At 40.0% G+C, this 26,590-nt stretch overlaps 1 protein-coding gene across 3 annotated transcripts in view; it reads left to right on the forward strand.

Moving 5' to 3' along the window:
* LOC126469945 (ubiquitin-conjugating enzyme E2-17 kDa) overlaps window positions 1-26,590 on the forward strand; it is a 94,604-nt gene that overhangs the window by 45,213 nt on the left and 22,801 nt on the right. For all 3 annotated transcript variants that reach the window (XM_050097352.1, XM_050097351.1, XM_050097353.1), the window contains exon 3: window positions 8,999-9,203. In XM_050097352.1, coding sequence (XP_049953309.1) covers window positions 8,999-9,203 — 205 coding nt within the window. The remainder of the gene's footprint in view (window positions 1-8,998; window positions 9,204-26,590) is intronic.

The raw sequence follows: 26,590 nt of genomic DNA on the forward strand, positions 1-26,590 counted from the left end.
ATCCTCCTTCTGAATTAACAAACTGTTGGAAAGTATTGCTGAACTGAAAAGTCAGTCAAATGACTCCACTGTGGGATGTTTTTGGTTGAAACTACTATGTCTCCCGAGAAACCAGGCACCAGACTCTGTAAGCTGTAGCTGTAGAAAAACAATACTCTCTTTGTCAGCAGTGGTGTCATAAATTGGTGAGATATCATGGACATAGACATGACTGACCTGAAAAAATAATAGGATGTGGAATGTGTAATGGAGCTCTGAAATATTATAAAGATAGTGAAGGGTGAGCTTGTAACACTTTACTGCACTTGCCCGAGTACAAGGTCACAAAATTGCTCTCTCTACTGCCATTCTTTCTGTTACAAACATATTCTGTCACTGGAAAACTAATTTGTAAAAGGTTCCCTTGAATTGATGCGACTCTTGTGTGTTTACATGATCTCTCTCTCTCTCTCTCTCTCTCTCACACACACACACACACACACACACACACACACACACGTCGTTGTTGTTATTCCAGTAGGTGTGTAACTGCTGAGCACATGGGAAGGCTAACTTTTTGATTTAAATGACCGAGCGATCCCCGGCTACCTCTTGAATGGTTGCAGTTACGCAGAGGTCACAAAAGAAAACATCTTCTTGCCCGTGCAGGTATCTATATTACTAAACCATTATCCTGGCACCTGGTATCAGTTGCAGGTTGCCTATATAATGCCTTCCAAGAGGAACAAAATTTGATTTTCAATATTTCATGTAGTCATTGACTTAATTTAAAAATTTGAAATGCTGTCATTAATAGGAGGTATAGTCTTACATTAAATGCTTAACACAATAAGGCAAGTATTCCAGTTAGAAACTTTGTGTTTGTTGTGAGGCAGTGTAACTGACAGTGTGCATGTATCCAGACTACATTCATCTAGTATTTGAAAATGACTTCCAGTGACTTCCAAGAAACTTCACATAATTTCAAACCTTCACAAAATATTTTCTTGCTGACACCCTCAACAAAATGATGGAAGGAAAATGTTTATCATGTACTATGTTTTCACTGTTCATACAGTCAAACGTCAGTATCAGACACAATGTTTTGTTTTATTACTTCTTTACTACTAATTATTTGCAACGTTGTTTGTAGACTTTATCCACATATACCACTGACTGTACCTTCAAAATTATATTATTGTACAATATATAGTTCAGGAGACATGATGCCATAAAAATTGAGATGCATGAAAATCTAGCTTTTTTAAATTTGACTTATTTTTTATTTTTAGTTTTTACATGGTGTGCAAGTTACCCCAACTGTATTCATCCAGTGCTTCATAATGAGAGCCTTAGTAAATTCAAACTAACTTTAAGCATAATTTCAAACCTTTTACTAAACTTTTTCTCACTTATGTGCTTAAAGTCAAGTATTTAACACATTAACTAATTTGTAAATTAATAAGATGCTTTAAGTTGTTTTATCTCCATGTGAGTTTGATTCTTTAAAGAACTGTGGGTTTACTTGCCATTCACTATTTCTATCTGCCTATCACAGCCCAGTACACACATGTCCCATCACCTGGGCACCATATTGGTGTAATATTGCTTAAGTAATCTTGGTTTATTGATTAACAACAGTTGTTAAATGTTTTCTCTCTATGTACTGTGGTTAAACATTCCCAGTTGCAGTCATGAATTTACTGCAGACTGATGATGCAACCAATGAACACAATACATGTATTGGTATATATACCAACGCTGATAATCAAAATCCTCTAAAACTGCAAGATCTCTCTACACATTAAATAAGCTCTTACATTTATTAAATGTGAACTACCATTTTTAAGTTTTGTTTTGACAAATATTTTAGATTTTTGCTATGGCAGAATTTGTCTGTCAAACAAGGCAAGTGATATGTAGTGGACATTTATCATGACATAGCTACTTTCTTGCAGCACAAGAAAAGACATTTAAATGTAGTGAATTAAGTCAGTGGTGCTTGCCACTTATCGTAGTTTGTATTCTCTCACAAGTAATATGTTCTTATACCATTCTCATCACATCAAGGGCAGCTAAAATCCTAGTATAACTCTTCTCAATGTCAAGTAATTTGTTATAACATCAGAACAGTTCTAAAGGAAATCCACTGATAATTTTTATTTATTTTTATGAAATGTGAATGTATTCAGCAATCTGTGAAGCTTACTTCTATTAAACCACAAACCTTTGCATACATGACTATTAGCAGCTGTTAAATTATCTCCCATGCTGAATTACTACAATTTCAACTGTGAAGTTGTGGAAGGTTCCTACATTGTTATGCGGGTGACATACATCCGCCTTTGACTTTGGTACAAACACCTTTAGGCACAACCACCTCCCATCCAGAATGAGTATTAATTATTTGTAACTCAGCTAAATGAAGTTTCCAAATATGTTGTCTGGATTGGTCACTGCAGGTGTCACAGTGATGACACCATCCCAGCTTAGTTCTTCCATCTCCGTATACACGTGCACTGCCGAGCCTGCCTCTTTACTGTGTCACTCTCTCAGCTTCTCCCTGCATTCTGACAAATGGCAGCTTCCTGTTTGTGTTTCCACCATTCCTCAGTCCCAGGATACTCTTCTAGTAGTTGGTTCTGAGGTGCTCATTTTCTTAAGTACTTTTAACACTCGTGTAGTTTGTGCAAATATCAAAATGTAGCATAATAATACTTTCTATATTTTTGTCTTTTGTGTTTAATTTTATGTATGTTTATACAGTTATTAAGAATGTAAAAGGTTTGTCTTTTAAAACTGTCTCCCAATGTCTCCACCAATGGGGTGTTTGTTGTTGGTTAGAGTGAAGCTCTCCCCACTATTTTGGCATGTCATGCTTAAAGAGACGGAAGATGCCCATCCCCAAATGCTTTGTCCAGGTTTTGCAATATTAACAATATTAAATTCTGACAAAAAACTTAACTTTCATTTCCCCTGTCCTTCCAGAGCACATTAAGGCTGGATTTGTTTGATTGAAGATAAGCCCCTATGTACCTATTCTAATGCTGTGCTATAAATGATACATATTTGGTCTCACCACAGTAGGGTGTAATGGCAAATGTGGGAAAGATGTCCACAAAGCAGGACCATCATGCTCAACAGCAGACTTCTGTATAACTGCTCAGGTGATCACCTTGCTTGGAGTAGGAATTGCCCAATGTTTTCAGAAGAAAAGAAAATTCAAGAAATTGATGTAACTGGGAGAATTACATATATTAAGACAAAAAAATAATATAAACCCTGCAACTTCCCATTGCTGCCACACAGAGAAAAACTGTTAAAGTCGTAGTGCCATGTAAACATAAGCAGTAGATATTGGCACAAAGGCATGTATGTGTAATAATACCCATGCTACTAAGCTTACAGCTGCTTCTAATCCAGTTCCAGCAAAGGTAACTACCAAACTAAGGAGAAAACTCCGAACCACAAAGCTATTTACACAAACCTGTTCAACTTTATCCAAATAGCCTGTATCACAACAAGAAAAGGCAAAATCCATGCCCAAAAGCAAAGTCCAAATGAACCTAGTACAAGACCATTAAATAGGTGGTCAGTATTAACCAACAAAGATTTCTCTGAAATATAATTGCATACAGATGCTGACGACGTGTCCAACGTGAAGAAGAAGAAGAAGAAGAAGAAGAAGAAGAAAAATGGTGAAAGAAAATTTCTTCAGATAAATGGCTTGTGTACTGCGATAGAATGTGAATGATTTAAGGATATATATGGAAGTATTGAAGATTCCGACACAGGATGGAACCATGTACCTATGTATACAACTGACAAATTACATACAGACAACAATGTGTTTAAAGGCTACATCAACCACAAGAAGGGTGATATGAATGAGGAGGGTAGAGCAGCAGTATACATCCACAAAACATACCAATCTGTACCAGTTAATCTCACTACATACTGTCACGCAGGAGATCCTCAAGTCTACACAAAATTAAGAATTAAATGTAAAGTGCAATTATGGTGTCTGTGGCTCTTCAGTTGCGTGCTACTGTTGGCAGTTCATTATCATTGTTCATAGTCAGTTGGGTGATAGTAAACAGTAGCCAGTGAGAATCGGTCAATCTTACAATCTTGATTGCCATGAATATTTGATCGGGTGCTGCTGTTCATGCCCCCCTCCCTGCTCCTCCCTGTTTTTATGAGATGGTGGTTGAAATGGGATGTGACAGCCCAAAACATACTGGATTTCAGGTCTACCTGATATGCAACAACTCTATTTTTTTATGTAAATCCAAAAATGTTTCTTTATTAGGTGGACCTGGAGTAAAAAAAAAAAAAATTCTATAAACATGGCTCCTGCTAGAACTTCAGAACCAAATGTTGAATACCTGATAGCTCAGTTTAAACTGTTGCGAGTGAAACAAAATACTGGTTAACTTAATTTACAAAGCAGAGAAAAATTACGAATGAGTAGTGTCATTAGCTGCTCAGATCTAGCTCATAATTCGTTGTATTTGCTTCTCATTGTCCATCACCAGAACTGTTACAGGGTGTATGCGTTCCGGGACAACTGGGAAGTTCGAGAAAAACCCAGGAATCTTTTCATCTGGGAGGAAACTGGAAGAAACCCGAGAATGTTTTATAATTCTGGGAATTTTTGGTTGTTTTAGCCATCAGTTAAATTTTTGTAATTTTGATTTGAAGAACTGATAAAAAGCAAAATTTTTCAAAGGCTTTAGGACGAAGACTATGGAATACTTAATATCATTAAATTGCTGCTGACGAGGGTGATGCCACAACTGTTTACGAAGTTCATTTAAGCAGTTGCCAGCGGGCTCATGCGAATGCACAGTTGAGGTGCATATGGGTAGTACGTTTTCCTGCTTCTGGCTACTTGAAGTGTGGCTGTTAGCTGTATCAGCAGTAGTAACAAGCAGCCAGATGCTATCTGGAAAAAATTTCCTGGTGGACCCAAGCTGCTAGATTTGCACAAGCACAGAGCAATCTGGGGTTGTAGTGGGGAGGGGGTTAGTTTCCACGTAAGCCATGTTCATGTATAGTGATTTTGCTGCTTCCTCTTCATTTACACTTCTCATGTCAAATGAAAACAAAATGGATTTCTGTGGGCGGGTGCTGTCAAGTGAATTAAAATACATTCAAAATATGTTATTAGTTTCAGTTTCCTGATTTTGTTTTATTTCCATGTTTTTGGCAGTCAAGCATTAATCGCCTTGCAGAATAATGAAGTTATTTTTGTCGGTTTGCTAAATAAATGTGGATTTTATTAATCTTTTCCACAGAGGCAGTCAATTTATTGGAAACAAAGTGTTTCATTCCACACTATTGCGTAATTTCAACTGCTCACTGAATTTAGAGTGCACATTTTCATCTTCTGGCTATTCTGGCACTTCTGGCGCTATGCCATAATAAAGAACCAAACATGAGACAATACAGTACTGGTACACCAAGAAAATTTGCGTCCCAAAAACCACACTGAAAAGCTTAATGTCAAGTTGAGCCTACTTCATTGTGAATCTGGACATACGATTGTGCATTTTAAGCTGAGTCATGCATTTTAGTATGGTTTACAGAATTTTGATGCTCCAGTATCCGCTGATGTTCTATTTCTTTTATGACATCATGTAAAAACTGTGTTACAAAATTTTAACCTTGGATAGCTGATGCCAGTAGGAACCAAAATTACTGATGTTGTGTAGGTCGGCAACACACCATTTTTAAACCACAGAAACTTGGTGCCATGCGCTCAGATTGACTGTGGGATTGCCCTGTTGCCATTCGTTTGTTGAAGTGCAGCACTATGGTTGTTGGTTCACACATACAAATGTCCCTCGCCCCGTCACCGCCCCACCGTGATATGCACACGTGTCAGATAGGTCTTGCTGTTTGTTTCCTCCTCTTCTCAGAGGCATTCCCACACAAGCTTTGCTTTGGAGCACACACGTCACCTGGATTTAGTCATACAGTAAGCATGGCGGCAAAGTATTCATTTGAAAAACAACAAGATACGGTTTTTGTTTATGAACTAGCTGATGGTAATGCGCATGAAGCTCGACGGTTGTATGAGGAATGGTACCCAGCAAGACGCCACCCACACCTGCAAATGTTAACAGCAATTCACCGGCGACTTGGCAAAACAGGCTCGTTAGTGGGATATCGTGGTGATGCTAGAAGACATCGAACACGACGGGATGATGCATTTGAGGGGACTGTTCTCGAGTGCTTCAAGGAAGCACCTACAAGTACTCGAGCGGTTGGGCATGACGTAGGGGTCACTCGTCAGTTAGTCGGGAGGTTTTGAGGAATGACAGCCTGAATCCATTTAGTTTCCACCCTGTCAAAGACCTAAATCCTGTGGCGGACTATGAACACAGGCTAGAGTTTTGCCAGTGGTTTCTGCAATGTGTTGCCCGAGATTCCGACTTCCCCACCATTGTGTTGTTTATCGACGAATGCACCTTACATCGGGATGGCCTTTTCAACACTCGAAACGTTCATTACTGGGCAAGGGTAAATCGTAAATCCTCACATCACGTATGTCCACGGACACCAGGCACGATTTTCGCTCAACACTTGGGCAGGCATTGTGGGTGACCTTCTGATTGGGCTGGTCCATCTACCTCCTTGACTTATCAGGGCAAATTACCTTCACTTTTTGCAAGAAACTCTACCCAGCCCGTTGGAAGTTGTTCCCCTGGACAAACGGCTATGCATGAGGTTGCAGCATGATGGAGCACCTGCACATAACAATCGTGCTGTGTGTGGATATTTAAATGAACTCTTAGGTGGCCGGGTAGTTGGCTAATTGGCAGAGGTGCTTGTAGGACATGGCAACCGCAATCGCCAGACCTCACGCCACCGGACTTTCTCCTGTGGGGATCCTTCAAGGTTCTAGTTCACCTACCCAGATGTGAACCACCTAGAAACGAAGAGGAATAGGAATTAATGGATTGCATTCAAGATGCCACCAATCACATCAGGGCTCTGCCAAGAATCTTTCAGAGTGTTCGGCAAAACACCGTTAGACATTACCAAGCTTGTGTCATGCCAGAGGGTATCAGTTTGAGTACCTGCCTTAAGTAAACAATGTCCAAGCTAAAAAAAAAGTACCTTTCCAGGGTTGACACAATTTGTAAAAGACTTCCTGTACACGAACTAACAGCTGTTGATGGGTTTGTTCCTGGTACATCTTATCATGAAACTACAATGGATGTGTCAGGACCCTGGCGGATTTGCCCCCAGAGTGGAAGGCTGGCGCGCTACCAAGAGTGTCTGGGCCGCCTTGGATGCATTGTGATCTCCGGCAGGCAAAGCATTCGCGTTCATGTGTTGTCCAGAGCATCCGGCAACAGGGCAATCCCTCGGCCAATCAAAGTGCATGGCGCCAAGGTTCTGTAGTTTAAAAATTGTGAATTGTTGACCTATACAATGTAGTAATTTTGGTTCCTACTGGCATCAGCTATACAGGGTTAAAATTTCGTGACACAATTTTTCTCAACCCTGTATATATGAACATACAGGCTTTCTACGTCATCGTAGCTGCCCAAGCGCAGTAATGCCTTTTTTCTGGCACACTCTAGCAACTGCAGAAATGTGAACCTATTTCTAACAGGTCTTGGGAAAATATTGTGAATGGTGCTTTGAAAAGCATTACTGTCAAAGTAAATTTCCTTTTACACAAGGTGAATTATTTTACGTTTGACTCTCATTTAAAACTTAACACATTGAGGACCAGCCACTTACAGGAATTTCGAGCCCAGAAGACCAGGTATTAATGTCATATAAAATTTTACTGGTACATTTGTGTGATGTATCTGGAAGAGTAACACATGCAAAAGGACCAATATTATATGTGAAAGCTTAGCTTTTCTTGTAGCTACACTGTGTACATTAATTAAAACCATTAACTTTCCATATTTGTGTGTTCATGCTACATAAGCGATGTAGCTATTAGCTGACTACATCACGTGTCCTATGCTCTGAATACCTGCTGTCATTGGCTGGTGAGATCAGATGACATGAGCTGTGATTGGCTTACAGATGTGCATTTCATTCTTGATTTCAGAGCTTAGGAAACTGATGTGCTGTGTTTGGTGAAATTCGATTCTAAACTTTCATAATATGAATACGAAAATATGCAACGTTAATGTGGCTGCACATCAAAGATCTTTCAAAAACTTTTTCTTTTTCCCCCCCGATGTTATTCATTCTCTGAAGTGCCGGGAAGTTCTACGCTTGTGTATAAAAAATTTACCATTCAAAGGACTGATATTTTTGCAGCTTGAAGGGAAAGTATACTGTCACTTATCAAGGAAGAAGTGTATTTTTAACCTTGGAAGAAATGTATTTTCACGTGGGGAAAAAGTGCTTTCTTAACCGGGAAATGTGGAAATTTTTTTCCTTGTCTGTGTATACACCCTTATGTTAGCAACAGCACCTCACAATCGAAAAGCCACTCACACTGTAAGTCCATATCTGTCAGAATAAATGTGATTCCAAACAAGACTACAGACTGCAGACTGCACTGACCATCCACAGACAGCACCACTGGTTCCCATTGTTTCCAGTGTGAGGCGTGCGGAATGTGGCGGCAGCATCACCTGCTGCCGTATACCTCCTCTGGCAATAGACTGCTCTCCACTCAGGACCAATAGTTCTGCTGTATTGCATAGTGACAGGAGACTGCTTCCAATGGCAAAACATACTATCTTCATCAGTGAGTTCATGAGATTTTGAGGCTCTGATGAAGAAAAGTTAATGAACAATGTGGCAAAATTTTCTGTTATCTGTGGCACAGGACATGAAGACTGCCAGTAGCGAGAAAAATTTTCGTAAAGATTTGAAATCATGTGTAAAGTTTGTTACAAGTGACTAAGAGCTGTCATTCTCAAATACTGGTCTTATTCATTACTAGCTTACAAGTTTTGAACCATTTGGCAGCCAAGAGTAACTCTGTAATTTGTTGAATAATTGTTGTTTACAACTCAAAAATCTTTTTCAGGCCACACGACACACCATTTGAGGATGGCACATTTAAGTTAACTATAGAATTTACTGAAGAATATCCCAATAAACCGCCAACAGTAAAATTTGTGTCCAAAATGTTTCATCCGAATGTGTATGCAGATGGTGGCATATGTTTGGACATACTCCAGAATCGTTGGAGTCCCACATATGACGTTTCAGCCATACTTACTTCCATCCAGGTAAGTTATTTCTACATTTCTAAAATTGTCTGAAACTTCTTTTGTTGCCTTCAAACTCAAGTAAATGAAGGAAGGGAACTAAAGCAAATGACAGAAAATTATTAACCATCACAAAACTAAATTCTTGTTAGGTGATATAGAATATACTGGGTAAAGGGAAATAAATAAGGTGGAAGCTAGGGGAAGAGTACAAATACCAAAGTATCTTTTGATTAGCCTACCTCGTATATGCTGATTGAGTAAATGTAACCACAATAGGGGAAACAGGAATAAAGAAGCGATGTGGAAGCTATTTTGAAGAGAGTAAGGAAAAGGCACATAGTGTTTTTATTTGCTTTTTAAAAAAGGAGGGCTGAAATAAATGAAAATATGAAAGTAAAGATAAGATGAGATGTTAAGACTAGAACAAATGCTCGTCCAGAAAAAGAGGAATCTATAATTTTATGAGTGTGAGGAAGTTATTTGATAATAATGACAATATTTGGAAGCCAATGAAAAGTGGAACTGTGTGCTTGTTGCAAAAGACCTTTTAAGATTATGAAAATGGGCGAAGAGAGTGAGTAGAAGAAAGAATCCATGGAGTTGTGGGGATGTGTAAGTGTATACTACAAAAAGAACAGTGGAATAATGACTACAAGAAAAGAAAGCAAATTTGGAAGGGGAGAAACAGATCTGCTGTTGCAGGATATGCTTTGCAGCCAGGAGACCATCAGATTCGATTTGATAAGCTTCAGGTCCTGGTAGCCATGTGCGAGTACTAAGATAGGCTATACGGAGAGACATTAGAGATTATTAAATGCAAGAGTAATTCTAATAGGAGTTAAGTTGTGAATTGGATCTTCATAGAAGCTACAACCACCCTTGAAGTTTTTCTCCATAGATATGAACGAAATACTGGGTTTCTCCAATAAATTCGTTTGATCATGGCATAATAACCCAGAATATTGTAAAAATTGAATTGTTAATAAAAAGATACTAGGAAGGTGGTGGTGTAAACACTAAAACAATGAGACAAGGATTACTAAGTTTAAAGTTGCAGAAGTTGCAAAATATTGGATATAAGAATAAGACAATAGGAAAAGGAGAAAAAAGTGGGTAAATAAGTGGGAATTGTATTGAATTAAGGTGGTTTCAGAATGAACTTTCACTCTGCAGTGGAGTCTGCACTGAGTTGATACTTTTTGGCAGTTTGAAACTGTCTGCTGGACCGGGACTTGAAGGTGAGACCTTTGCCTTTTGTGGTGAGTGCTCTGCTGACTGAGCTATCCAAGCATGACTTAGAACCTGCCACCACAGCTTTTACTTCTGCCTGTCCTCCTCCTACCTTTCCAAATTTCACAGAAGTTCTGGCTACCCAGGAAGTTCCACTCCCAGTGTCTCTCATAGTTCTAATCTGCCAGGAAGTTCCATTTCAGTGCACAGTGAAACTCTTATTCTGAAACAATCGCATAACCTGTGGCTGAGCCATTTCTCTGCAGTATCATTTCCTCCAAAAGTGCTAGTCCCAAAAGTATGCAGGAGAAAGGTATCTCAAGAGTCATGCTTGAATGCCTCAATCTGTATAGCACTTGCTTGCAAAAGCAAAGGTCCCAGTCTGGCACACAGTTTTAATATACTAGGAAGTTTCAAATTGAGACAATGGTTGGAATATTTGAATGTGTTGTGAAGCTTATAGTTGGAGTGACTTGAAATGGGAAAGGTTGTTGACTGAAAGTAGGATATGAGTAGTGCAACCCATTTTGTCAGGTGATAATACACAGAAAATTATTGCTACTCTGGGTGAGATACAGTTGCACCAGCCTTTGTGTAATATACTGTGAAAAACACAAGCAGGAAACGTACAACTTTCTGTACTTTGTGTATATAAGTAGTACCAATATAATAGAAGTGAAAATAAAATGATTTCATTTTGGACAGATGAGAGCTGAATGCAGGTAGCAAAATTAGTGGGTCTAAAATCAGTGGGAAATGAGAGAGAATGGTTAGAAATAAGTTAAATTTAAAAAATACATGGAAATGACTTTAGTGCATATTAAATGCCACTGTGTGATGGAAATACAAATTAAGTGGAAGAGTAACCAAAAATGGTTAGAAAAAAATTTATATCGCAAGGCACTGGATGCTGAACTAATAGATTATGGTATATCAGGTCTGGAAAGATATATCATCAGCCTCCTCATCTGTTGTATGCTAAAAAAAACACACACACACACACACACACACACACACACACACACACACACACACACACCACTGAAAGAAGGAGAAAAACATTAGCTGAAACATTCATACATAAAAGATGGCTGTTACAGTTTGCATATGTGCTTTGTTAGAGTAGCCTGATGTAATTTTCAGACAGGTAAATTTGAGGTAATTAACAGACAACTTCATCACTCCCACAGAAAAATAAATTTTTGCCAAATAACTTTTCTGTCTGAGCAGTCTTTCTCATGCAGCAGTATGTACTTTGAATAAAATTATTTTCCTATTATGTTTGCAGCAGCATTGGTTTGGATAGAATATTTTGCAAAAAATTAGTATTCAAGTTTTCATTTCATTATTTTCAAATTTAAATTTTGATTTTTGCAGTGCATCAACAATAGTTAAATTTTTTGCAGCGTTTTCAGTCTACATCAAACACTCTTCAAGCTAGAAATAAAATTTCCGGACAATAGTGTGGCAGAGATGGAAATTTTGAAAGAAACTGAAGTGTTTTCATATGTTTTGGGGTAATTTTCATATGCCATATTGAGTGCTTCTACAAGGTAAATTTGATTTATTTCAAGCAAAAAGCATCAGTTGTAGAAAATGCTTCAAACATACGGCAAGAAAGGTAAATCCTACCCAGAGGACCAGCTACCAAGAGTGACTACTGAAGTGAATGAAAATCCCAGTGTAAGCACCAGAAGTGCTGCCAGGAAATGTGGACTGAAGGAGGATTTGTGATTTTCTCATCTCAAAGAATAAGCAATGGTACAGCTGGAAGTAAGCCAATTATTCCTGTAGATGAAGTGGAACTAGCAAGCTCACCAAAATGTATGACCAAATGGGGATTTGGATCAACAAATGGGAAGTGAAAGACACTCTAAAATGTATTGACTGAGTGCAGTATTCATAGTCCTTTTACCAATAATAGATCAGCAGAAGACTGGTTCCAAAACTGCAAGAAAAGCCATGGTTTGACATTGAAGAAACACAAACCCCTTCATTGAGCTAGAAGAAAGGTCATGATTTGAATGTAGCTTCTGTATCATCTGCAGATATGGATGGAGATAAAGGCTGAATTGTTGTTCAGAATTTCTGTCTGCTCCTCCTCCTCCTCCCCCCCCCCCCCCATCACCCCCCCCCCCACCCACACACACACATTTCAGAAGACAATTATTCTGTTGGACAAGGACCTGCTACAGTAGAATCTGGGCCTTCTACAAAACGCATGCCTGCTGTTGTGCATACTGTTGTATCAAATCATCAGTCTGACTCTTCCATGAAGAAGCCGAAGGAACAGTCCCAAAAGTTTCAAAGAACTGCTCCTTGAGAAAGTATCATCAGACTCTCCACAGCCTGACGACAAAAGAAGTCATGTTGATGTAACTGCAGTAGTGATTACTTCAGATGGGTATGCTCAGAAAATAAAGGCTACCTGATAAAGCAAAAAAGCCCGAGGAGACAACCAAAGGTGTTACAAAGAAGTCAAAACAGTTATTTGAAAGAGACTTTTCTATTTCATCTTCAGAAGATGGAGAGTTGGTTCTTGCAGATACTTCAGATAGTAACATGTAATTGAGCCTACAGGAAAAGAGCTTATGCAGTTCAGTAAGAAAGATTTACCACAAAGTGTGTGCCAGATCAAAACTAATACGAAAAAAGTTTGAGCGAACATTACGATTGACCCCTTTAATATTAAAGCCATTGTTGATGAAAATCAAAGCTATGGTAATGTGAAAAAGTGTCACATAGAGCTTTTTAAAATTTACAAACATTAAATTCTGGTTCTGAAATACTATTTCTGTTTTAGAGGTTTATGGTTTTTGATGCTCATTTTTTCATAACTATTGTGTGCTCCCTGCCGCCGTTGGATAAGCAGCTGCCAGCAGAAAGTCGTATACTCCTAGCTCACTTATTTGTTACATAGTTTAATTCTTAATTTCTTTGTGTGTTATGGTCTTAAGTGGAGATTTCAATTTACCAGATATAGACTGGGACACTCAGATGTTCAGGTCGGGTGGTAGGGACAGAGCATCGAGTGACATTATACTGAGTGCACTATCCGAAAATTACCTCGAGCAATTAAACAGAGAACTGACTCGTGGAGATAACATCTTGGACCTACCGATAACAAACAGACCCGAACTTTTCGACTCTGTAAGTGCAGAACAGGGAATCAGTGATCATAAGGCCGTTGCAGCATCCCTGAATGCAGAAGTTAATAGGAATATAAAAAAAGGGAGGAAGGTCTATCTGTTTAGCAAGAGTAATAGAAGGCAGATTTCAGACTACCTAACAGATCAAAACGAAAATTTCTGTTCCGACACTGACAATGTTGAGTGTTTATGGAAAAAGTTTAAGGCAATTGTAAAATGCATTTTAGACAGGTACGTGCCGAGTAAAACTGTTAGGGACAGGAAAGATCCACCATGGTTCAACAACAAAGTTAGGAAACTACTGCAAAAGCAAAGAGAGCTTCACTCCAAGTTTAAATGCAGCCAAACCCTCTCAGACAAACAGAAGCTAAACGATGTCAAAGTTAGCGTAAGGAGGGCTATGCGTGAAGCGTTCAGTGAATTCGAAAGTAAAATTCTATGTATGGACTTGACAGAAAATCCTAGGAAGTTCTGGTCTTATGTTAAATCAGTAAGTGGCTCGAAACAGCATATCCAGACACTCCGGGATGATGATGGCATTGAAGCAGAGGATGACACGTGTAAAGCTGAAATACTAAACACCTTTTTCCAAAGCTGTTTCACAGAGGAAGACCGCACTGCAGTTCCTTCTCTAAATCCTCGCACAAACGAAAAAATGGCTGACATCGAAATAAATGTCCAAGTAATAGAAAAGCAACTGGGATCACTCAACAGAGGAAAGTCCACTGGACCTGACGGGATACCAATTCGATTCTACACAGAGTATGCGAAAGAACTTGCCCCCCTTCTAACAGCCGTGTACCGCAAGTCTCTAGAGGAATGGAAGGTTCCAAACGATTGGAAAAGAGCACAGGTAGTCCTAGTCTTCAAGAAGGGTCCTTGAGCAGATGCGCAAAACTGTAGACCTATATCTCTGACGTCGATTCTTGTACAATGTTTTTTGCTCGAGTATCATGTCGTTTCTGGAAACCCAGAATCTACTCTGTAGGAATCAACATGGATTCCGGAAACAGCGATCGTGTGAGACCCAACTCGCTTTATTTGTTCATGAGACCCAGAAAATATTAGATACAGGTTCCCAGGTAGATGCTATTTTCCTTGACTTCTGGAAGGCATTCAATACAGTTCCGCACTGTCGCCTGATAAACAAAGTAGGAGCCTACGGAATATCAAATCAGCTGTGTGGCTGGATTGAAGAGTTTTTAGCAAACAGAACACAACATGTTGTTATCAATGGAGAGACGTCTACAGACGTTAAAGTAACCTCTGGCGTGCCACAGGGGAGTGTTATGGGACCATTGCATTTCACAATATACATAAATGACCTAGTAGATAGTGTCGGAAGTTCCATGCGGCTTTTCGCGGATGATGGTGTAGTATACAGAGAAGTTGCAGCATTAGAAAATTGTAGCGAAATGCAGGAAGATCTGCAGCGGATAGGCACTTGGTGCAGGGAGTGGCAACTGACCCTTAACATAGACAAATGTAATGTATTGTGAATACATAGAAATAAGGATCCTTTATTGTATGATTATATGATAGCGGAACAAACACTGGTAGCAGTTACTTCTGTAAAATATCTGGGAGTATGCGTGCGGAACGATTTGAAGTGGAATGATCATATAAAATTAATTGTTGGTAAGGCGGGTACCAGGTTGAGATTCATTGGGAGAGTCCTTAGAAAATGTAGTCCATCAACAAAGGAGGTGGCTTACAAAACACTCGTTCGACCTACACTTCAGTATTGCTCATCAGTGTGGGATCCGTACCAGATCGGTTTGACGGAGGAGATAGAGAAGATCCAAAGAAGAGCGGCGCGTTTCATCACGGGGTTATTTGGTAACCGTGATAGCGTTACGGAGATGTTTAGCAAACTCAAGTGGCAGACCCTGCGAGAGAGGCGCTCTGCATCGTGGTGTAGCTTGCTCGTTAGGTTTCGAGAGGGTGCGTTTCTGGATGAGGTATCGAATATATTGCTTCCCCCTGCTTATACCTCCCGAGGAGATCAAGAATGTATAATTAGAGAGATTAGAGCGCGCACGGAGGCTTTCAGACAGCCGTTCTTCCCGCGAACCATACGCGACTGGAACAGAAAAGCGAGATAATGACAGTGGCACGTAAAGTGCCCACCGCCACACACCGTTGGGTGGCTTGCGGAGTATAAATGTAGATGTAGATGTAGATCCCAATAGATTATTCAGCCACTATACATTTTGTCTTGCAATTGCCCCAGTTGATACTCATAACAGTCCTTTAAACAATTTAGGAAGCAGCTGTTTGATAATAACCACATCTGAGTTTTCCCCATTTAGTGGGGAATTTCCAAATACCTTTTCATTTTTTATTTAGTATCTTGAGACAATAGTGAAAATTTCTCCAAATATTGGTTAGTCATGCGAGGTTATCACAGAAAGGAAATGTTAGAGAGACCAAAATTTTCGTAATTATAGCGTAAGTTAAATTTTTGTCTGCAAATCACCCCAGGCTACTCTAAATTTTTCTTACTTGTGGTATGTTCTTTCCAAATTACTTGTTTCTGAATATTCTTTTATGCTATACATATAGGCTACAGTACAATAATTTTTATTTATCATGTAGTTTCTTGTGTGCTGTGTGTTTTTATATAAAGCACCTATGTTATGGTATCTTTTCAGTTTTTCCATAGTGGTATTCACCACCTATTTCATGTACTGTAACTGTGTGTAACAAATCTTTGGCCTTTTTTTAAGGAGGACTGAATCGTTCGGCAGTCAACTTCAAATGCTGGTTCTCTAAATTTTCATAATAAGTGTTCCCTGAAATGAATGCACCTTCCTTCCAGGGATCCCCATTTGAGTTCTCGAAACATCTCTGTAACACTTACATTTTGTTCGAACCTACCAGTAACAAATCTAGCAGCCCTCCTCCGAATTGCTTCAATGTCTTTCTTCAGTCTGAGATATCCCAAACACTTGACCAGTAATCAAGAATAGGTCACACCAGTGTCCTACATGTGGTCTCCTTAACAGATGAACCACTCTTTCCTAAAGTTCTCCCAATAAATCGAAGTCAGCCATTTGCCTTCCCTACGGCAGGTTTCACATGTTCGCTCCACCTCATTGCTTTCCAGCGTTACGCCCAGATATTTAAATGACACGACTGTGTCAAGCTGGACACTAGTAATACTATATCTGAACATTACAGGTTTGTTCTTCCTATTCATCCACATTAACTTGCATATTTCCACATTTAGGGCTAGCTGCCATTCATCACACCAACTACAAATTTTGTCTAAGTCATCTTGTATCTTCCTACAATCACTCAACTTCAGCACCTTACCATACACCATGGCATCATCAGCAAATAACCACAGACTGCTGCCCAACCTGTCCACCAAATCATTTATGTATATAGAGAACAAGAGCGGCCCTATCACACTTCCCTTGTGCACCCCTGATGATACTCTTGTCTCAGCTGAACATCCGCTGTCGAGGACAACATACTGGGTTCTATTATTTAAGAAGTTTCGAGCCACTCGCATATCAGTGAACTTATTCCATATGCTTGTACCTTCGTTAACAGCCTACATTGGGTCAGCATGTCAAGTGCATTCTGGAAGTCTAGAAATATGGAATCTACCTGTTGCCCTTCATCCATAGTTGTCGGTATATCATGTGAAAAAAGGACAAGCAGAGTTTCGCAAGAGCGGTGCTTTCTGAAACCATGCTGATATGTGGACATAAGCTGTTTAGCCTTAAGAAAGTTTATTATATTCAAACTGAGAATGTGTTAAAGGATTCTGCAACAAACAGAAGTCAAAGATATTGGTCTGTAATTTTACGGGTCTGTTATTTTACCTTTCTTATATACTAGTCATCTGCGCTTTTTTCCAGTCACTTGGGACTTTGTGCTGGGTGGGAGGGTCACAATAAATGCGAGCTAGATAAGGTACGAATTCCATAGAGTACTCTGTAAAATTGAACCAGGATTGCATCTGGACCTGGTGATTTATTTGTTTTCAAATCTTTAAGTTAACTTCTCTACAGCTGGTATGCTAATTTTTGTGTCGTCCATAGGGGAGTCTGCCTGATGATCAAATGATGGTATGTTTGTATGGGTCTCCTGCGTGAACAATTTCATGAATGTGAAATTTAATAATTTGTCTTTCATTTTGCTATCTTCTACTGCCACACCAGACAGGAGAACAAGGGACTGAATGGAAGCCTTAGACCCGCTTAGCGATTTTACATATGACGCACGTACTTCAGGAGATACGTCATAAACATGAAGCTGTGTGAAAATGAAACTGCAGGGAGAAATTCACTGGAGAGACAGATGAAATATGTGTACAAATACAAGTGAAATATGTTAAATATGTGTGCTTCCATGCGCACACACCAAATGTTTCAAAGGCGTGAGTAAAACGCTCATCCTAAACCTCTGGAACGATTTCAATCAAATTAGGTACACATGTTGCAGTCTGGAAAGAAATACCTTAGGAGCAAGAATCACCAGCCCCCTGTTAGGGTGAGTGTGATAATGTGGAAAGAGAAGGGAGGATGGAAAGGTGGGCAGACAGTTAGGGGGAAAGAGAAGATAGGCACAGATAGGAGGAGGACAGAGTAAGGAGAGGTGAAAATGGACAGAAAGAGGGGAGAAGAGGAGAAAGAGACAGGCAGAGAGATAGGGAGGAGGAAGTAGACAGAGAAAGGGAAAGGGAAGGGGAAGAGATTGACAGAGAGAGGGGAGAGGAGGAGATGTATACAGAAAGGAAAGGGGAGGAGATGAACAGCGTGAGAGGGGAAAAGATGAACAGAGAGATGGGGAGCAGATGGGTAGAGAGAGGGGTAGGAGGAGGTGGACAGAGATTGGGGGCCTGGAGGAAGTGGACTAATAGAAGACCAGAATAAATACATATTCAGGCAATGCCGAGTACTCGACTATTGTGGTAGAGAAATGCACTGACTTTGGAACAAATTTTATTGATATGTTTTTCCCATGTCTTTTGACCATTAATTGTAATAACTGGGAGTGTAAACTTACCTACTTTTATAATATTGTCTCCAAACTTTAAAAAGTTGACTGCATCAGTCAAAATGAATAGACTGCTCCCAGACCCCATGCTAAATGGTTCATCCAGTTTGATTTGTTATCTGTTTTGTAATTGGTCTCCATCATCAAAATCTAAAAAGAAAAGGGAAAAAATGTGGTAAAATGGGATGTGAGTTTTTTTGTCATTGGTGTACAGAGTAAAAAGTTCTGCTCAGATGCCAAGAACAAGATAAGTCAGTGTCAACAAACAGTCCCCAGCTTGCATATTTGACACACAGTTCATGTCTTCCTAATAATTGTATAAGTAGCTATTCCAGTATTCGCTCTAAGTGGTTCACGGATGTTTGTCATTACCTATGGTCAGTTTTCCTTCTAAGTTGTGTAGTAATAATCAGAAGCTGATATGAAAACAAAGCTAACATGAATGAATCGGAATGGGGTGTAACATGAATGAATCGGAATGGGGTGATCTTATGATTGAATGCTCAGATGATGTGTCTAAGAACCATCTTAAAGTAAGCATTGTAGTAAGGACTGAGACACAGATGGTAGTGAATGCAATGAAGAGGATGATTAGGTTAGTCAAATAGCAAGTGCCACAAATACCAGGGGAAGTGAAATTCTTCAAGATGCATTGGTATTTGTGTTCAATGGGAAGGCAAGTTTGAAACTACACTTGCAAAATTTTTGGTGCAGTGCACTTATTGATACCCCCCCTCCCCCGTCCTCCGGAAGAGTTCCTTATGTTATTGATTGAACAAATAAATATATATGAAAGCCAAGAAGCAGAAAAGTGGCAGTAGATCAACCTGGCTCACCAGTTGGAGGGATACATATGCTGTAGCAAAAGTCCTTTTTACACTGTAACACTCTGGCAGTGTCATGACAGACAGCTCATTGCAATCCACAGATGACTTCACAAAATTAGACTAGTTGTGGACCATTTAAATAATATGAGTGATATAATTACTTTCCAGACTAGAAGCTCTGTATAGAGGAATCAAGGGTCTTAAGATATAGTCCCTTGTTTTGCAGGCTGTACTGCGAAACAAGAAACACAAGTACAGTGTGAAAATTTATGAACTCTGAGTGCAATAGTGCGGTTCTCAAAATATAAATATGCTTCGGTAAGACAAAGGAAAAGGTAGTGATGAGTCATGCATCTTGAGTTGTTTTACACTTAGTGGTAACCTACTTCGATAAACGGTCTGTGCTGTGAACGAACAATTTTTATGAATCTGTAACTCTGACATGGTCTCAGAATTAGTTTTCCCACTGTTTAAGACATTTTATGCCTGTACCATCAAATTCTGTATGTCCTGAATGTTAATTCAGGCCCACTTTGCGTTATCATAATTATAGTTTCTTTACAGTTGATGAAACAATGAAAAAAAAGTAACTGAGATATGATGATGCTGGAAATGCATTGGTTTTCAATTGTTGTGTTGAGAAACATTGTGCAGTAATCTTTTTTGAGCTCGTCTTTTTAGTTCTGAATAGACAGAAGATTTTAAAAGTTCGGAGTGTTTGTGCTGCTAGTGTGTAGTCTCCAAACACTGCCAACCTAACAATAACTATACTGTGTGCGGTATTGTTCATAGCTGCGTTATTGAAAGAAGTGTTTGGTTGGGCTAAAACTTTGATATTATTCTGAACGGAAGGAATGTTGGCAACTGCAAACAAGAGCTCTTCCGGATAAAATACGAACTACCTTAGAACAGTCAAAGATGTGGTGCCTCTTGCAAAAAACATTGCACTACGAGGGTGGTTTGAAAAGTTCTCGGAATGGAATAGGAAAAAAAAGCACTTGCATCATTGAATCTTCTTTTATTTTTCAATGTAGTCTCCTTGTAGATTAATGAACTTGATCCAACAATGTTCCAGTGCCGTGCTCCCATTTCGAAAATGAGTTTCCTCCAGGCCTGCAAAATAGTTGTCAACTCCAGCTAGCAATTCTTTGTTTGAAGTGAATCTCCGCCCACCTAGAAAAATTTTCAGTTTTGGGAGGAGGTGGAAGTCTGACAGAGCCATATCAGGTGAATAAGGTGGGTGTGGCAACAGTTCATACCTTAGTTTGTGTAATTTTTGCATGATGACTGCATGTGTGCGAGCACATGTCGCGAGTCGCGGCACCCATCTTGTAAACAATTTTTTCATATCTCATTATTCAGTTAAAATATACCCTTTCAGATGACATCTGGCAAAGTGTGACCAATTTCAGGCACTTTTGCAATGATTTCTGGAGTAGTGACACATCTTGGCCGACCATTGTGCAGATCATCTAAACTCTCCCGACCAAATTTAAATTCATTTGTCCACTTGGCGACAGTTGAATATGAAGGAGCAGAGTCCGCCAGTGTGTTCTGGAAATCAGTGTGAATGGTCCTTTGCTTTCATACCTTTCTTTACGAAGTACTTAATCACTGCTCGAATCTCGATTTTCTCTCCCCCCCCCCCCCCCCCCCCCCCACACACACACACACACACAAACGCGCGCACGCGCACACCCCACCCCATCTTCCCAAATCACTTCGCGGGAATAACAACAGAGCCACGTCACCACCCCAGCTCTCTAGCTCTCTTCCAAGAGCACTGATTTGACACATGTTTGCAGGCAACAGTCCAATGAATATCACGTGGACAACTCGTTGCCTCGTTGCGCTAGCGCTGACCTCTCGTGGTGATTCTGAGAACTTTTCAAACCACCCTCATATGTTGGAGTTGGTGGCATATTAGGTCATAAAAAATTAAATGCATTACCTTTGATTTGCAGGGAGACATAATAAGTGCAGTGTGGTATTCAGATTTTTGGAATATGTAGTGACTTTTGAAGATATGGTTAGGCAGGGAGCTAACAGCAAAGCCCAAACAATTTAAATACAGTCAAAACTGTCAGACTTTTGCCCCTTTCAAAATACATTCTGATTTCCATGGTGTTGGTTAGGATGGGACCTGTAAGTACAGCTAGAATTTAACTGCACATTCTGCTTTATGTTATGTCATACAGAATCATATTTCGTTACACAGCCTTGCGTCTACATACATTTAACTTTGTGATGATGTTTAATCTTTGAGCAGGCATGCCGACATTTTGCATGAGTAGGTACGTGGAGTGTTCAGTACCCCACCTTCTGTGATAAGTTATTATTTCTGTAGGAATCAGTTAAATACTTACGTGTTGCAGTGATAGTAATGTGCTTTTGTTTCAAAAGCATTAATCAGCACCTGAATGAAGGTATTCATGATAGAAATACATAACAAAGGGAAGAGAAATTACTTGCCTATTTTTTGATCCTTGTAATAAATACTGTTGTGAAAAGGTACTTCTACAGTTCAGTCTTTTGCGTAGATAAACTGAAAATGGCGCACACATTCAAAATTGTGAGAAAGGAATAATTACAACACGAGCGAGGGTGCAGGGTACGGAGTGCTCCACTAGCATTTTCCTTATGAATCAGTGCAATATTGAGGGCTCTGAGGAACTGCCACATTGCAGGAGTCTGTGTTACACTACAGCACTAGAAATTCTGCAGTGGGGTACTGAGCGTCCACTCGAAGGTTAAAGAATGTAATTATCTGATTGGGTCTGTTACCTTATGTAATCAGCCAACATCACTACAGTTTGCTTTCATACACATGTATGGAAAATATGTCCAGGTCTTGTAATAACTTCTGGACTTTTTATTAAACTTTTCATGTTGATATCAAAACTTTTGAATGTATTTATGAACTAGAAAACCAGATATACAAATTTTCTCTCAAAGAAATTGAATCAAACTAGAATTCTAGATGTTTTGTCAAAAAGTCTGAACTACCCATGTGTTTATGAAATGTACAACTTATATATGTGCTTAAAAAGTAATTTCCCTCCATTTACATTTTCTCACAGCTTACACCACTTTCATCCCCTATAAAGTGTAAAAGAGAGGTTTCTCTGTAGTTGCTTGCAGGTAGAGAGAGAAAATGGTAGTATTTGCCAATTTAATATTCACCATTCTGAGACTGTTGAAGTTCATAACAAAGATGGTAAAGTTTACTTCACACCTAATAAGTACAATGGACAAAATATTGATTACTTCAAAGAGGTATCGAGCTAATGCCATGGAACACCACCTTTAGCTTTGGTAGTGGCAGCAGCTTAGTGGGAAAGACAGTCCACATTTTTCTTTATGTATGATACCCAGCAGAAGCCACTCATTGATGATTGGATCTTGTAGAGCTACGTAATTGCGGGGATGTTGATTGCTAAATTTCACCCACTGTTCCAGATAGTACCACACCTTTCTATGGGATTAAGATTGGGCGATTTGACGGGCCAGTCAAAATGCAAAAGGGTGTCAGTGTTGCTCAGGTTAGAAATGTATGTGTGCAGCACTACTGTTATCATCTTGGAAGACAGGAATGTTCACAGCACACTTCTCATGAAGATGTAGAAAATGTCATCAAGAATGTTGAAGTAAATTTCCTAATTCATGTTTGCAATAACTTGAATAAGATGGGCCAAAATTGTGATACAAGAAACTTCCCCAAAACAGTACAGAACCACCACTGTCGTGAACTACACCCTCCACATGCTGTGGGTTAAATGCTACATTGAGTTGTTCGTGATCTTGAGGCCTTCTATTCTTATTTGAAAAGATGCAAAAAAATTGACTCATTAGACTAAATTACATATCTTCAGTCATCTACTCTCTAGTTTCTCTGTTGTTTGGCCGTGTGAAGACATGCCTTTTGTGAAGTTTTGGACTCCAAATGTCCATTGCATGCAGTTCCATTGACATTGTTTGCTTGGAAACTCATTTAGATAGACCTGCATCTGATGACAGCTGTAAGTACCGTTGGGTTGGAAACTGATTCTCATTGCCAAGGCATGACACTTGTTTCCAATCCCTGTCAGTTAGGAACTTCTTATGATAGCTTTCCCAATGTTGTGTTACACGGCTGTGAGTGGTACATGATTCCCTGTAGATATGTTGAACGATGTGAGTGGATAAACCAATAAATCGGGGAAACTTCACTCACAGCTAGACATGTTAGCTCATTTCTGCAATTCTGTCGTGTTTCCACAAGGATCCATCTTACAGTGCTGATTCCATACAACCAACTGGCACATGCATGCTTGCATGATGAATTACTGCCATCACTTACATCAGCAGTGGAAGTCACATAACTTCCTGACACCAGTTCTGCACCATATACAGCTTTCCAAGCAATCAGGCTGCTTTTTCAAGGGGATGACTTGTATTTTGTCTAGTGAGCTTGTTTTTGAATCTAAATTAATGGTATGTCTAGTGTTACTCAGTCCATCAAATACTCTGTTATTCAGCTCTGCAAAGAACTATTAGATGGGTGAAAAATATTGGTCTGCATATTATGGAAGAAGGTGTAATTAGATGAATGAAGAACACTAACTTCACTTAGCGAAGGTTTATACAGCACTTGCATGTAAAAGAGTGCAGAGCGAACTGCCTACGGCCCGAACACATACAGTATATATACAGCTACAGAACATTCCAGTACAATCATTCTTGACTTTTGTGGATGCTTCTGGAATGTACTCAAACTGAATATAGAAATTAAAATTGTACAGTCCAGGTAAGTTTTGATCTCGCGACCCTCCATGCAACAGTTTAGTATCATAACCACTAAACCACAGTGCTACTCAGCTTCTTCTGTGACATTGCTCCCTCCTTAAGAGAACAGCGTCTCGGTGTTATGTCACCCTAGTCTGGGAATGAGTCATCAGTCCTGCATACTCCATGCTCGAACAGTCCACGGGTGTACTGCCGGCCCATAGTGTCCAACGGGCACAATATTTCGGTGATCAGACATGTCGCCATCGTCAGGTACGCTGACGAACTGAGCTCCTGAGTGCGGGCGGCCGTCTTAAATCCCCTCCCCTTGCGAGGCGTTCTCTCCGTGTCTGCGTGTCAGTGGTTGGTGAGACACTGTTGTCAGCGTATGTGGTGGCGTTTGTGTAATTGCCTCGTCCACCTAGTCACCTGTTCGTTTCCTTTGCTGAGCATCTTTTTAATTGGACTCAATACTGGTTCCCATGCCCTGCTGAGATTGTAGCTGCAACCTCAGTTGATAAGTCCGTCCCTGATACTTCTTTTGCCGCTACGCTCTTCATCACCTTTCCACTTGTTGCCTGTCACTGGAACTTCAAATTTACCCTGGGTTGCAGGATCCTTAAAGGGCTTCATTCGAAGGATGTGGACCATATCTCTGATCTTTCGTCATCTTGTGTCGGGGTCGAAATCTTCAACTTCATAAGTAACATCAGATAACTGTCTTACAACCTTATAAGGTCCAAAGTAGTGCCTGAGGAGCTTCTCAGAGAGGCCAGCCTTCTGAACAGGAGTGAACATCCAGACGAGGTCACCAGGCTGGTAGACAACAGGGCGGTGGCTCGCGTCATACCTTCAGCTAACTGCCACGCTTCCTCAGCTCTGGTTCACAACTGGCTGATGTAGTCGTCATCCACGTCATCAGGATGTAACAGAAACACAGTGTCAATCGTCGTAGTCGCCTCACTCCCATGCACCAGGAAAAACGACGTAAAACCTGTGGCGTCTTGTTCGGCAGTGTTGTAGGCAAACGTCACGAAAGGTAGCACCTTATCCCAGTTGCTCAACATTGATGAACATTGATAGCATGTCGGCCAAGGTCTTATTAAGGCGTTCAGTAAGCCTGTTAGTTTGCGGATGGTAGGCACTCGTCATGTGATAAGTAATGTTCCACTGACAGTTTCTCTCTGTTACAAGATGCGATCGAAAAACTTTCCCTCAATCCATAATTAACGACCTTGGGGCACTGTGTTTTAATAAAATGTCTTCCAAGATGAATTTGGCTACCTTGGCAGCTTAGACTGTTTTCACGGCTTTTGTAATGGCATAGCATGTCAGATAATCAGTGCAAGCAATAACCCATCTATTGCCACTAGCAGACATTGGAAATCGTCCGAGGAGGTCAATCCCAACATGCTGGACAAGCATTTAGACTAGTGGAATTGGTGTGAGTCGGCCAGGTGGTTTCTGAGGAACTGCTTTTCTCCTCTGACGCGCTCCACAGTGTGACACATAGTGATGGACACTCCTAAATAAACCTGACCAGAAAAATCTCGTGCGGATTCTGTCGCATGTCTTAATAAATCATAAATGTCCAGCCTCATGTGTGTGATGGAATTTCTGTAGAACATCTAAGTGCATATGTTTAGAAATCACTGGTAACCACCTCTTTCCAAACAGATCAAAGTTTTTCTTGCAAAGTAATCCATTAACTATCTTAAATTGTCCCTTCACATCCTCTGACCAATTTAAGGCAAACATAATTTGAGATATTTTGGCATCCTCCTCCTATTCGGCAGAGAAGTCCTGGAGTGCAGCAAGACAGTCACTATCTTCATCAAAGTATTGATGGTCTTGTACAGGGTTTCTTGAGAGACAGTTGGCATCTTGGAGTTTTCTTCCACTTTTGTACACTAAGGTAATGTCATACTCTCAAAGGCGTAGTTCCCACCTGGTGAGTCGTTCGGTTGGATCCGTCAGACCTGTCAACCAGCAAAGTAAATGATGGTCTGTAACAACTGTGAATGGCCTTCCGTAGAGATACTGTCGAAATTTGCACATGGCCTAGATCACAGCAAGACATTCTCTTTCTGTAGTTGAGTAGTTTCTCTCAGCTTTAGTAAGTGTGCTAGAAGCATAGGCTATAACCTTCTCTTTTCCATTGGAAATTTGGACCAAAACAGCACTGATCGCATACCCGCTGGCATCTGTGTGTAGTTCCGTAGGTGCTCTCTCATCATACAGACCAAGTACAGGGTCAGTTGTCAGAGCTTTTTGCAGCACATAGAAAGAATCTTGTTGAGCACCACCCCAGATAAAATTAGCATCAGCTTTTAGCAACTCTTGGAGTGGCCTGGCTTTTGTACAAAACTCTTTGATAAATCAACGGTAATAAGAACATAATTCGAGGAAGCTTCTCACATCT

The sequence above is a fragment of the Schistocerca serialis genome, chromosome 3 (assembly GCF_023864345.2).
Source record: "Schistocerca serialis cubense isolate TAMUIC-IGC-003099 chromosome 3, iqSchSeri2.2, whole genome shotgun sequence".
In the NCBI taxonomy this organism is placed as follows: Eukaryota; Metazoa; Arthropoda; class Insecta; order Orthoptera; family Acrididae; genus Schistocerca; species Schistocerca serialis.